At 40.8% G+C, this 14363-nt stretch overlaps 1 protein-coding gene across 12 annotated transcripts in view; it reads left to right on the top strand.

Annotated features, from left to right (window-relative positions):
• The window catches only part of cdk11b (cyclin dependent kinase 11B), a 60232-nt gene that overhangs the window by 12826 nt on the left and 33043 nt on the right, over window positions 1–14363 (top strand). For 11 of the 12 annotated variants that reach the window (XM_072245181.1, XM_072245183.1, XM_072245180.1 and 8 more), the window contains 4 exons: window positions 366–495; window positions 3296–3411; window positions 6096–6220; window positions 10562–10712. In XM_072245181.1, coding sequence (XP_072101282.1) covers window positions 385–495; window positions 3296–3411; window positions 6096–6220; window positions 10562–10712 — 503 coding nt within the window. In that variant the 5' untranslated portion in view covers window positions 366–384. Of the gene's footprint in view, window positions 1–365; window positions 496–2113; window positions 2154–3295; window positions 3412–6095; window positions 6221–10561; window positions 10713–14363 lie in introns of those variants that run through there. The other variant, XM_072245188.1, reaches the window with a different exon arrangement.

The raw sequence follows: 14363 nt of genomic DNA on the forward strand, positions 1-14363 counted from the left end.
AATTATAGTTCTGTCATTTCCTGCCACCTCATTAGGTCTTGCACCAATGTTCACACTGCTTTTATTATTTTTTGTCAATGCAAGTTAACCGCATACCTAGGATGAAGGAAAGACACTCGGGAGATTTATTCAGACTCAGCGTTCATTCTGGTTGTTTACGTTAGATATTGTTTTATGGCTGCAAGGCCAGTGGGGGATGGAATGTGTTTCAGCTCAGTGTGGTCTGTCCCAATGGGGGATGTAATGTTGTGTTTCAGCGACGTCACGTTTTGTTTCGGGGATGTCATGTTATGTTTTGAATCTGTGCGCTCTGTCTCATTGGGGAATGCAACATAATGTTTCAGGGATGTCACATTGTGTTTCAGGTCTGTGCGCTCTGTCCCAATGGGAGATGAAAAGGATAACTGGAAAGTGAAAACTCTGGAAGAAATTTTGCAGGAAAAGAAGCGGCGAAAAGAGCAAGAGGAGAAAGTTGATGTAAAACGTTTAAAAAATGTAAGTAATGAATCCGACCAACTTCTAGTCTTGTCTGTGAGTGTGGTTTTATTCTATTGCTTCCTTTAATAACTCAGTCTTTAATTCGTCTTCAACTAAAGTCGATGATACAGCCTGAGGGACATTCATGTCCTTGTGGAGGCCAAGTCATTGGGTATATTTACAGCAGAGGTGGATAGATTCTTGACTGGTCGGGGCATGAAGGGATACGGGGAGAAGGCAGGAGATTGGGATTAAGGGGGAAATGGATCAGCCGTGACAAAATGGTAGAGTAGACTATATGGGACACATGGCCTAATTCTGCTCCTGTTTCTTTATGGTTTAAGTCCCTGAATGGCATGATTGTAGTTTGTTCTGCTCCAGCCTGTTCTTCCACTGAGTGAACACTGGAGGACACCACTGAAGGAACAGCAGCCCTCAACCCAGCACGATTGCAGCAAGCCCAACAGAGGCGTCCGCTCTCTCTCCTGGCGGCTGCAATGGGCTGCTGCGTCCAAGGCGACCCTGTGGCAAGTCCTTGCCACGACCGAGACAACGAATCGCTCCTGCCATGGGTTGCCAAAGAATGGATTTGCAGTATTGTTTGTTACCAATGTCCAACAGGGTCTTGTGAGCCCAATAAAAATGTCCAAGATAATCACTCGGTTTGTTGAGTTGCACTCCTTTTCAGTACAACCAGTCGACAACACAGCATTAAGTCCAGCTCGAGCAACTTGCTGACGTGATAGTCCTGCAGTACTTAATGTTCTTAGTATCCAGCAGTGATTTGCAATCATAGAGAAAGGCTTATGAGATGAACAAATGCACCTTTAAGCGGTCACTGTGTCTGAGCGCTCTGCTGTCCTACCGGAAGAGACAACGTGGTTGATTTGCTCCTTTGTGACAAAGTATCGCCCCTCAGTACTGTGTACTGTGCAGCTGTCAGTCTAAGAGTAGCATACAGCTTCTTCAAAGGAACAGAGTTCAATAGCAGATTCTTGATAGACACACACATCATGTTGGACCAAGACTGCCCTCCCACTGGATTTTGTTGTCTAAGTGTACTGTTTTCACAGTGTAATTGGTTTCAATAATAGAGCTGTTTCTTTGATAAACGCACACAATGGGCTGGACCAAGACCACCCCCCACCCCACCACTAGTTTTTGTTAGTCTAAGAGCAGTGTACTGTTTCTACAATGTAGCAGGGTTCAAGAGCAGAGTCATTTGATAAACATACACAAAGTTCTGGATCAAAACTGCCCTGTCAGTTCTTGCTTTGTAGTTGTGATTATTGGTTCTCTAAACTCTTATGTTCCACATATGTTCTCACTCACTTGGATACCTTGTTGGTTTGTCTACCAACCCAGAGAAATTGGGAAGAAGTTATTGGTTACCTTGTTTACCATTGGGCCAAAAACCTTTCTGTTTAAGTAGATAATATACAGCATGTCAACAATATTTCATGCTGCTTTGAATTTAGGGTTTTAATTAACTCTAAATTGTGGGATTATGTAATAGATCACTAGGTCCTCCGCAAGTTTAGAGATTTCACATGTTGTGACCCTTGATTGTAATAATGTATAATTGGGAAATATAATATATACAATGTTTAGATAACAATGAATGGCTGTTCTTCAGCTGCTGAGAATATCTTGGCTTCAATAAAGCAATTGTTCAGGTATGTACACAGTAAATCCTTTTATCTCTTATTCAGTTTATCAAAATGAGGAGTGACCACAATTGTAGTTTGTTTCCAACGTAATGTTGTTTATGTGAGAACTGTTGTAGTTGGAAGTGTTGATGGAGAAAAATTAATCTTTTGTCAGCAACTTCTATTCTGCTTACAGGTTTAATTTCAATTGGAAAACCACTCTGAGCTGCAGAATATTGCCCACCAAGGGAGATGTAGCTTTGCATTGTCACCAGCAAAATCCTTTAAATCCTTCTTGTTATAGAACACCACAGCACAGTAGATGCCCTTTGACTTGTTAATCTACTCCAAGATCAATCTAACCGTTCCTTCTCACATAGCCCTCCAATTTCCTATCATCCATGTGCCTATCTGAGAGTCTCTTAAATGTCCCGAATGTATCTGCCTCTGCCTGTGCCCCTGGTGATGCATTTCATGCACCCGACACTCTCTGTGTAAAATATCTCACTCTCTCATCTCCTCTATACTTTCCTGCAATCACCTTAAAATTATGCCTCATAAATACTTTATATTTGGAGAGACTGAGACTATGTAATGAGGACAGAGGGGACATCTTTGAAAGGATATGGGGCCCTGTGTTGGACTTTCTCACGGGGTGAGGACTGAAGGTTTTTGGTGCAGTGAACCTCTGCTGTGTATGTTTACTTTTGCCTTTATATTTTACTCCCTTTTGCTGCTCAATATTTAATTTGATTTTGTTAAGGTTGTGGTTTTTGTGGATGTGCTTTTTTTTTTGTTTTTTTATTTGTTAATATAAAAAAGAATATAAAAAATTATGCCTCATATTAGCCATTTCTGCCTTTAGATGTCATCTCTATCTATACCTGTTACCATCTTATGTATCAGGTTGTAGGAATGACTTCTCTATACTGTTTCTTTTTATTCATCATTTGTTATTTCTAAGCCCTGCATTTTCAAACTATAGTTACCTGTAATGATGAAAACCCAAAATGACTATACACAGTTTGGAAAATGATTACTAAGAAGGTACAATGAAAAGTATGTCATAAACATATGGTTTGTCAAATTGTCATAGATAAGTTCTGAAGTCTAAGGTGTTACTGAGCAGAGAAGCAGTTTAGAATTACCCTGCTATTTTTGTGTCTCAGTTGGATGACAGAGATTCTAAACGAGACTCACTGGAAGAAGGAGAGCTTCAAGAACATAAGATGGAGATAACTATCCGTAATTCACCACACAGACGGGAAGGATCAATAGAGGATCGGTGTGTTTATGATTTAACAGCTAATTCTTTGTGCCCCCAATGTGAATGTCTGTATTTGTATGTTAAAGAATTAACAGAACAGTACAGCACAACACAGGAACAGGCCCTTCAGCCCACAATGTTATGCTGAACCAGCTCAAAAGAAAATCAAAAACCCCCCAAAAAACATATCCCTCCTACCTACACAATGTCCATATCCCTCCATCTTCCTGCTAGTCATGTGCCTGTCTAAACGTCTCTTTGATGTATTTGCCTCTACCACCATACCAGGCAGTGCATTTCAGGCATCCACCACTCTGGTTAAAAAAACTTACCCTCTCATCCTCTTCTCACCTTCAATGCCTGTCCTCTGGTATTGACGTTTCTGCTCTTTGTAAAAAATATTCCCTCTCTATTGTATCTATGCCTCTCATAATCTGATAAACTTTCATCAGATTTCCCCTTAACCCTTGCTGTTCCAGAGAAAACAACCGAAGTTTATCCAGCGTCTCACGTTAGCACGTGCCCTCTAGACCAGGCAGCATCCTGGTAAACCTCTTCTGCACCCTCTCCAAAGACTCGACAACCTTCCTATAGTGGCATGGCCAGAACTCTCTGCAGTACTCCAGATGCAGCCTCACCAGAGATTCAATATAAGGATTCAGTAATTTCTGTTGCAGATTGATGAAGAGGTAATTGGCCCATCACTTGTCACTTTTCTCATCTGTTCTTTAACATTTTCATGATGACTTTGCAAAATGTATTTATAATGTAGTTTTGAAACTTCAATATACTTGAAGCAGAGAATCAGATGATATTTAACTGACATCTTTGTTTCTGTCACCAGCTTTCAGCAATTTGATTGGGAAACATGACACAGCTTGGTTATAGTGATGTAGAGATATTTTGGATTTCTGTATCTTCAGCTGTCACACTGTTCCCTAAAATGCTGGAGACCTCTTCTCCGTCCTCAAAATTTGGGAGAATAATTTGTAGTTGCACTGGAATTAGCTTCATTTTCACACTTAGTGCTGACAATACACAGTACGAGTATTATAACAAATTCCATCATGAATCCCTCACATAATATCTGCTACAGTTTGCAAATAAGTAATTGTCTTCCAAAGATTTATGGCAAGCAGTAATGCATTATAGTTCAAGTTTATTGTCATCTGACTGTATGTGTATACAACCAAAGGAAACATTTACAGTGCACCTACAAAACACATATCACACAGTACATAAGGCAAAATATTACCATGAATAAGTTAATAAAATATAATTTAAAATGTATGTAGTTTGCAGCACAGGTAAACATTAAACAGCAGCTGTCCTAGTGATGAGACCTCAGTGGTGGCAGGGAATTCATTTGTCTCACAGCCTGACGGAAGAATTACTAATGTTGGGAATTAACCACATGTCTGTCACAAGTGGGCTGGCATGGTAGTGTAGCAGTTAGCGCAATCACTACAGTGCCAGTGAATACGACTCCTGTCACTGTCTGTAAGGAGTCTGTACGTTCTCCCTCTGACCTCGTGGATCTCCACCCGGCGCTCCAGTTTCCCCTCAGTGTTTGGTTGGGTTAGGCTTGCTGAGTTGTGAGCGTTCTATGTTGGCGCCAGAAGCTTGGCGACACCTGCAGGCTGCTCCCAGCACAATCCTCACTGGTTTGATTTAACACAAAACAACGTATTTCACTGTACGTTTTGATGTATATGTGACATATAAAACTAATCTCTTTAATCTTTAACTGGTCAGTTTGAGTGGCCTGTGGACAAATACAACAACCACAAACTTTAAACAACTACCCGGGATATTGGTGAAGCCGTTTAGCGTGTTATGTACGGTATTAGACTTATTAAGGTTGGGGTGTTAGTAACCAGGAAAAAATTCTTATAAAGCATGCTAGACTATGCAGAATGGGCAGATTGTCTCATGAGGAAAAGGTGGACTGACTAGGCCTGTATCTGGATCCCCAGTATCCTGTACTGGATACCCAGTATAGGAAGTTAAAGTTAACGTCTGTTCTGAGCCTTGTGGCCCATCAGGCCGGTGCTTGTGTTGGTTTCTGTGGCGTGAAGCGACTGAGAGTACGAGACTCCTCCCCCCCCCCACCACCCCCACCCGCCAGTCTATCGCGAGGTTGACCCCCAGCATTTGCCGGTACCCATTTTCAGCTGGGTGGGCTGGAGCAGTGTGTGGTTAAGTGCCTTGCTCGAAGACACAACAGGCTGTCTTGGCCGAGACTTGAACCCACGACCTTCAGATCGTGAGCCCGATGCCCTAACCTCTTGGCCACGCGCCACACCCAGTATAGGAAGGCGTGATATATAAGATCCAGAGGGATGGGTGTGGTGGAGATGGGTCCTTTTGTGAAGAATCTGGAACCCAGGGTCACTGTTTGAAAATGAAGAGTTTTCCATTTGAGGCAGAGATCAGGCAACATTATTTCATCAGTCATTAGTTTTGGGATGCTGTTCCTCATAGGGTAATAGGGTCAGAATCCTGATTTTTTTCTTTGGCTGCTACCGACAGATTTGCAATAAACAGGAGGAAAGATGGTTGGGGTAGCTGGGGAAGTCACCATTAGATCAAACTTAACTGGGAAGTGGGCTTTTCCTATTTATAATTTATGTATTTACACTATATGCAAATGAACTGCATGGTTTGAATAATGTTACTAATATATACTTAAATTCATTTAGAGGTGAGGAGGATGATTCCTTGGCAATTAAACCTCCTCAACAAACGTCCAAAAAGGAAAAATCTCACCACAGGAAAGAGGAAAGAAGGAAGGAAAAACGAAGGCATCGAAGCAGATCGACTGAAGGTGAGAGATGTCAGAATATTTTATTATGGGTATGTATTATGAGATACTCTGCAGTGATTGAAGAATTGGGGATATCAATTGCCTTTGAGATTAACATCTATTGTCTTGTTCAAGTCAAGTCAAGTCACTTTTTTATTGTCATTTCAACCATAACTGCTGGTACAGAACATAGTAAAAATGAGACAACGTTTTCCAGGACCATGGTGCTACATGAAATAATATAAAAACTACACTGAACTACGTAAGAAAAAACACAAAATCGACACTAGACTACAGACCTATCCAGGACTGCATAAAGTGCACAAAACAGTGCAGACACTACAATAAATAATAATAAATTATAAACAAGACAGTAGGCACAGTAGAGGGTACAGTAGGTTGGTGTCAAACCAGGCTCTGGGTATTGAGGAGTCTGATGGCTTGGGGGAAGAAACTGTTACATAGTCTGGTCGTGAGAGCCGGAATGCTTTGGTGCTTTTATCCAGATGGCAGGAGGGAGAAGAGTGTATATGAGGGGTGCATGGGGTCCTTCATAATGTTGTTTGCTTTGCGGATGCAGCATGTGGTGTAAATGTCTGTGATGGCAGGAAGGGAGACCCCGATGATCTTCTCAGCTGACCTCACTACCCGCTGCAGGGTCTTGCGATCTGAGATGGTGCAATTTCATTCTGAAATGAAAAAGGTCTCAAATTCAGTTCTGAAGTACTACAGAAACCATGGTCATCAAGTGGTATTAAGATGGAATAGGAACTTTATTAATGTGATAAAGACTTTATAAGAAAGTGAGCAGATATTTATTGCTGGTTAGATTTAGGAAAATGTAAACGTGAATTCATACTGCGCTTAAGATTTTATTTAGCTACCAACTAGAAAAATGATGTTTGCCCGTCATATCCAATGATGACAGGAAACCTGTGCTGGAAGGTTTTTAAAGTGGAAAAACCATTGCAGTAGGGCAGTTCCACTCTTTGAAACTCGGAAATCCAGATCCAGTGGTACATCACAACTGGGTCTTCCTTGGTTGCAGTGGGTGATCATGACTTCTGTGCTTTGTCATATCCTTCACTCTCCAAAGCATTGTAGAACTGCTTCCTGGCTGTGGGATCTCACTGTTGATCTCATCCATCCAGTCTGCCAGAACTGACTTTGTATGTCTCACCAGGTTATGGAGTCCACCGCTACCTCACTTGGTTTAGCCCACCTGTTGAAGCAGTGTACTGGGGTGTAGCCACTGTCGCATGTAAACTGTTACTTGGAGCTACGAGTGAGAGCTGAGTGTCTGGTGGGGCCCAAAGGTTGAGTGAGCTGCCCCAGAATGGACGCATCAAGCCCCTTCACCAGAGGTGCTAACCCTCCCTGGATGACCCATAGACGCCAAGTAGAAAAGTAACGCATTGCGACCTGAAAGACATGAATCTGGTTGTGTAGAAAGGTGTAGGTAGCTCAGAGGACCTGACGTGCTTCATGCATGAGCCTAACACACTAGGTGAAGAATGAGAACATTAGATGCAAGTGCAGAGAGGTAATGTGAATAGGAAATGCTAATCTCAACAATCTAACCCGCAGGAGGGAATGTATAAGGTACAAAAGAGAGCAAGTGTAATGTAAAAGTTCCTGAATGAATGGAAAAATGAATTATACCTGAACGAGAAAAGCAAATAAGAAAATTGAACAGAGGCTGGTCGAAGATAATTGGAATCTGAATATTAAAATGCACGTAATAGTTAACTAGCAGATAAAAACAGCCAGTCATTCAGAGATCACTGCATCTTCACTTTTAATGTTGGAATGAAGGGTGAGGCCAGAGAAGTGCACGACTTTGGGAGTAACAAGCTCGTCTGATGAGTATTGGATTGTGAAATGAGCAAAACAAGTTTGTCATGGGTAACTTTTTTTTCTTAAGATAGGCAGTCCAAAGAAAGAGAACCTCATGGTCAAAAGGGTTAAATAAATAAATCCTAAACACGTCCAGGTACGGGTGAATTCAAAGGTCATTGAGGTTAATTGCGATGTTTGTTGGGTGGTAGAAGGATGGACAGCACGGAGTCTGTTGTCCACTGTGTAAAGTAGAGGGATTAGGAAGACCTTTGGATAGAAATTGTTCAGGCACTACAAAATGGCCAAAGTGTGAAATGAATTCTTTACAAGTCTTCAGAGTTGAATCATAGGAAACAAAGACTGTTACAAGAAAGTCAAAGAAGTTCATGTCTTCAGGACACTTAAGGTAGATGAGATGAACTTTAAAATCTTCATGGAAATGAGCAAAACGTGGGTAAGGCTCTCATTGATATGTTTAGGTGTCCTGTTGATACACAGGGTGAATTTGAGGATTATCAACGTTATCCCAAGGTGTATAATTTTAAACTGATAATGTAAATTGTACACCAGTCCATGTGTCATCTGTAACAAGGTTCAGGATGGGATGAAGACGATGAGGAATAATCAGCAAGGCCTTAAAAAAAAAAGTTACAGTTTAAAGAGCACTATTTTACTAATTTTTTTGAGGAGCTGTTTCAATTAATATCAAAAATAACAAATAATTTACTTTCTAAACCAGATAGCCGCACAACTTTCCTTATTGAATTTTCTATATAAGCTTGGCGTAAATTAACGATGTGCATACTGTACTTATTTAATAAACTTGCTTGTTGAACAGTTTTAATACCTTGGGCAACAATTTGATTGCCATAGGAATTTTCTCTCAACCACTTTTAAATCTTCTGAAAATCTACCATTCAAGATATCTTTGTCATCACCCTTCACTGCATCAAACTTAAGATTCTTTCTCCTGTTAAATTGTCTGAGTGTAAAACTGCTTAAGCTTTGCATTGTGACGCTGTTCTCCTCAGGCCCTGTTCTTTATCTGAGATTTTGAGAATATTAGTTGCTCCAACGATGAATCTACTGTGACATTCTTCATAATATGTCACAATTCCCAATTCATAATTGCAACAACACAGTGTGATTTCTCAATATATAACCCATTATTGTTTCCAAAAGTCACCTTTTAAATTTGTCACCTTCAGTAGCCTCAGCACACAGGCTAAGCTATTCCTTTTAATTAGAATAATGGTCTGTAGATTATGATTTTGGGCTGGTTGGTCTGTGGTTTATGGTTTACATATTAGTATTACATTAGATATATCTATCAGAACCTACTTTAACAATATTTCAACGATTGCAGTCAGTACCTCTATTATTTCATTTTTGACTTTTCTTAGTATTTGTGATCTTTTTAATTTTTGACTTCCAGTCATGTATGACACTTTATAATCTGTGGTTTTCTATTAATACAACAGCAAGATAGTATGCTAATATATATACTTGATCATTGCTAGCCATTACACGTCCTATAGATTAATTTCTTTGTCTCTAATCCCTGCGTTGTTTTCTATAATATTAGTAAATGTCACATCATCAAAAACTTTGAGAAAAGATGTGAATAAATATCCATAACAGCAATATTTAACGTTGCAAGGGTAAGCATAACTCCTTTAGTTAGGTTTTATACAGCAGAAATTATCATGTTTGGATAATAACTGGTGTCCTCAGATTCCAGGTGATGTGGCGATGACGTTTTCTCATTCTTGTGATGTTCCTCATTTGGCTAAAAAGTAATCTGGTAACTTTACCCAATATAGTCACTGCAGCTTGCAGCCATTCCCACTTGACAATAGGTTAGGTGCTGACGGTAGATGAGCTTGCAGTCGTTTCCCCTTGAGGATAAGTCAGGTGCTGATATAACTGAGGTGTTCAAGATGATTTAAGGATTTGGTAAGGTTGGGTAGTCCAAACAAAAGCAGATAGCTCTAAAATAAGAGTTTCTGGATTACTGTCCAGAAACACTACACATGAGTTAGAAATGTGGAAATCTTCCACCCCCATCCCCCAGTAAGAAAAGATGAGACTAGACCAACTGAAGTCTTCAAAACTAAGATTAATGGAATATTTTTTAGGCTAGGGCATTAAGGATTATGAATGGATAAGTCAGTAATAAAATTGACTTGGTGGACTGAATCCTTTGCTCCTCTCCAAGCTCGAGGCTGAGGTGATCCATTTGTTACTACTAGGTGTTTCAGGCCTCTGGGTCGGATTGATCTGATTTTGCATCTTTCTTGATGGAGTGTAATGTGACATAAAACAATACGGGTGAGTCTGAATGTAATACTGGTTAATACTCGCTTAATACTGGTAAGTACTTCTGTCCTGCGGGATTGTGTTGCTGCTAAGCAACTTTACCTTTGACACATAACATTCCAAATAATTTGTTTTCAATGGCTTTTAATTGACAGGTCATGGGTTTTAATCTTAACATTTAAACATGCAAATATTTGTAAACAGGAAAGCATATGAGAGGGAAGGAGAAAGACAAAGAAAAAGAGAGGGAGCATGAGCGAAGGAAACGACAACGAGAGGAACAAGATAAGGCACGTAGAGAACGAGAGAGGCAGAAACGGAGAGAACTTGCCAGAGAACATTCCAGAAGAGAAAGGTGAAGGAGAATTTTACTCGGACTAGCAGCTGATAAGCACGTCTAATTAAAGTATAAATTAAGTGAAACATTACAATTTCAGTTATGTTTCTATCAAGTACACAGATTAGATGACTGCTCAGTTTTCAAGGCTCTACCTGACTGTTCTGTCTTGAGTGATTAAAAATCCATTCTGTGCACTTTCGCTGTGTTTTAACCTATATGCCAGCTATGAAAGTGACAGATAGAAATGTTTCATAGCTGAGAAAGCTTACTGAAGTGATTCCTGTTGGTTTGGGATGGAAGATCTCGGCAATAAACATTGAATAGTAAAGTTTAAACATCTTATTGTCAGAACAGATGTGATTTGATGATTATGTAGATTGTTTGTGCACCGGTGCACAATACTGGATACTCAGCAAGGATTTAATGTCCTCTCCACATCAAAACAAATCAAGTTTATTGTCATTTAACTGTATACATGTATATAATGCACAGTATATAACTATATAATGTATAGAGAAACAAGACAACATTTCTCTGAGCGAGGGTGTAAAGCACTCTAGTACACATCTCACACATTACACACGATAACTTATGAAGGTAAGGATAAAATCTACAGATGAATCATGCTTAAATAACAAACTAAAAGGTATGGAACAGATTAACTTCGAACACGATGTGGCAGGGAGTTCAGAAGCCTAATGGCCTGAGGGAGGAAACTGTTTTCCATCCTGACCGTTCTTGTCTTTGTGCATCGGAGTCTCCTGCTGATGTTAGAAAGTCAGAGGATGCTGGTTGGATGGGTGGGTTCCTTAATAATACTAAGGGCCCTGCATACACAGTAAGTGTCCCCAGCGGATGGTAGGGAGAGCCCTATGCTCCTCTCAGCTGTTCTCACAGTCCTTTGCAGGAGCCTCTGGTCCAGCACTCGGCTGCTCCCATACCAGATGAAAATTCACCATTCTCTCAATGGTGCTGCAGTAAAACGCAGTTAAGATGGGGGTGGGGGCTTTGCATGCCTCCATCTTCTTAGGAATTGGAGGCTCTGCCATGCCTTCTTGTTCACATATCACACCAGATAGTTCATTGTCCCTCTGGCTCTACGGTACCTGATCTGGGAATGCAGGCCTATACTGGGATTAAAGATCACTATATAATGTATACATACACTCAACATGTATAATGTACAGAACATTATGCAAACCTGAACTGGGATATGCTACATGTACCAGCAGACATCTCTTACATCTGTAGACATGAAAACTATATACTCTAAATAGTTGAAATTTCACCAAGGTTAGCGTTTCAAACTCCGCATTCATGCAAAGCAGCCAAGGCAACAGTGGGCATAATCCTACATTGCCTTATAAAGCGCATGTCTATTTCTAAGCCGATATAACTGGCATTCAATTTGGTGTTGTCCTACCAACTGTGTTGAAACTCTAACTGAGAAATACTATTGGTCTGGGTATGTAAATTAGTTAATATTGAGAATCATTACATTTGTTTAAAGCATACTTGTAAAGGGAGCCTGGGCTTAGTTCTTCTGTCACTTTTAAAATATGAGATAACATTTGTGCGTTGCAAACAATGAGTTTTACTATGTAAGACCGTAGACATTGGAGAAGAATTAGCCATTCAGCCCATTGAGTCTGCTCTGCCCTTCCATCACGGCAGATTTATTATCCCTCTCAACCCCATTCCCCTGCCTTCTCCCTGCACCTTTAGCACCCTGACTAATCAAGAGCCTATCAATTCCCGCTTTAAATATACCCAATGACTTGGTCTCCACAGCCATCTCTGGCAGTGAATTCCACAGATTCACCACCCTCTGGATAAAGAAATTCTTCCTCATCTCTATTCTAAATGGATGTCACTCTATTCTGATTCTGGCTTTGAAGTGTCAAGGGAGTGAATAGACAAATAACATCAGGTCTACTTTAGGAAAGGATGCATAGAGCCAAAGTAATCGGAAATAGTGTTATTAAAGGCATTGACTGAAGTGTCTGGGTTTTTAGGACGTTGACAGGATGTGGAGCTGGGTTGAAGAGTGCAAAGTGTGCAGTGATTCAGTTTAGGAGGTTGGACTTGAAGGCGGAGTACAGGGTTAATGACAGGATTCTCAGCAGTGTGGCGGAACAGGGAGATCATGACCATGTCCATAGATCCCTCAAGGTTGCCACACAAGTTGATAAGGTGGTTAAGAAGGTATATTGGCCTTCATTAGTCAGGAGATTGAGTTCAAGAGCTGTAAGGTAATGTTGCAACTTTATAAAACCTTGGTTAGACCACACTCGGAGTATTGCTTCTAGTTGCCTCATTTATAGGAAAGATATGGAAACTTTACAGAGGGTGCAGAGGAGATTTGCCAGGATGCTGCATGAATTAGAGAGCATGTCTTATGAGGATAGGTTGAGTGAGCTAGGGCTTTTTTCTCTTTGGAGTGAAAGAGGATGAGAGGTGACTTGATGGAGGTATACAAGATGGTAAGACACATAGATCGAGTGGACAGCCAGAGGCAATTTCCCCCAGGGTGGAAATGGCTAATACAAAAGGACATCATTTTAAGGTGATTGGAGGAAAGTATAGGGGGGATGTCAGGGGTAAGTACTTTTCACAGAGAATGATGGGTGTTGGTAGCGGCAGATACATTAGGGACACTTAAGAGACTCTTCGATAAGCACGTGGTGGATAGAAAAATGGAGGGTTACGTGGGGGGAAGGTTTAGATTGATCTTAGAGTAAGTTAAAAGGCCAGCACAACATTGTGGGCCAGAGGGTCTGTACTGTGCTGTAATACCCTATCAAATAGCTTGATGGTTTTACTGGTCAAATGTTTTCAGCAATTCCCTTTTTATGTTCGTAACTGAAATAAATGTTAAAGCTCACAGACAATTACTTTAACAATTAGAGTTTAGGGAAGTGTAAAGAAGTATACTTTTGTCTTTTTTTAAAAATAAATGGGAATCATTTGACTGCTTCCTCATCAGCTGATCTGATGAACTTCAATTTCAGTAAAATATTCTGTGGTGAGTGTTGTTCGTTATCTGGTGACAGTGAAGATGCACATTAATGGGGTGGGCAGCAGGCCGTCGCTGTGCTCTCACCTGAGTGCAGTTTAATTTCTGGTTCCTCCAGATGTCCTTTATATTGCATCCGTCACGATAGAGTCACACGTGTTCTGCAGCCTATCCTCAGCCATCTAAGGATTATACTCGCTGCTGCTGCCATGATGACATTGCTGTCAGGGTGGAGGAGTATTCTGTTGGTATCTGATGGCATAAACATTGATTTCTCCAACTTCTATTAATTTGCCCCTTCATCTTCCCTCTTCTTCATTTCCCCACTCTGGCACCTTATCTCTTCTCCTCACCTACCTATCACCTCCCCCTAGTAACCGTTCTCCTTCCCTTTCTCCTGTGGTTCACTCTCCTCACCTATCAGATTCTTCCTTTTCCAGCCCTTTGCCTTTTTCACTTATCTCCTCCCAGCTTCTTACTTCACTCCCCCTTCCCCCATCCACCTGGCTTCACCTGTCACCTTCTAGCTTGTCCTCCTTCCCATCTCCCTTTTTGATTCTGGCATCTTCCCCCTTCCTTTCCAGTCCAGATAAGGGGTCTTGGCCCTAAATGTCGACTCTTTATTCCTCTCCATAGATGCTGCCTAACCT

The sequence above is a fragment of the Mobula birostris genome, chromosome 27 (genome assembly GCF_030028105.1).
Source record: "Mobula birostris isolate sMobBir1 chromosome 27, sMobBir1.hap1, whole genome shotgun sequence".
Lineage (NCBI taxonomy): Eukaryota > Metazoa > Chordata > Chondrichthyes > Myliobatiformes > Myliobatidae > Mobula > Mobula birostris.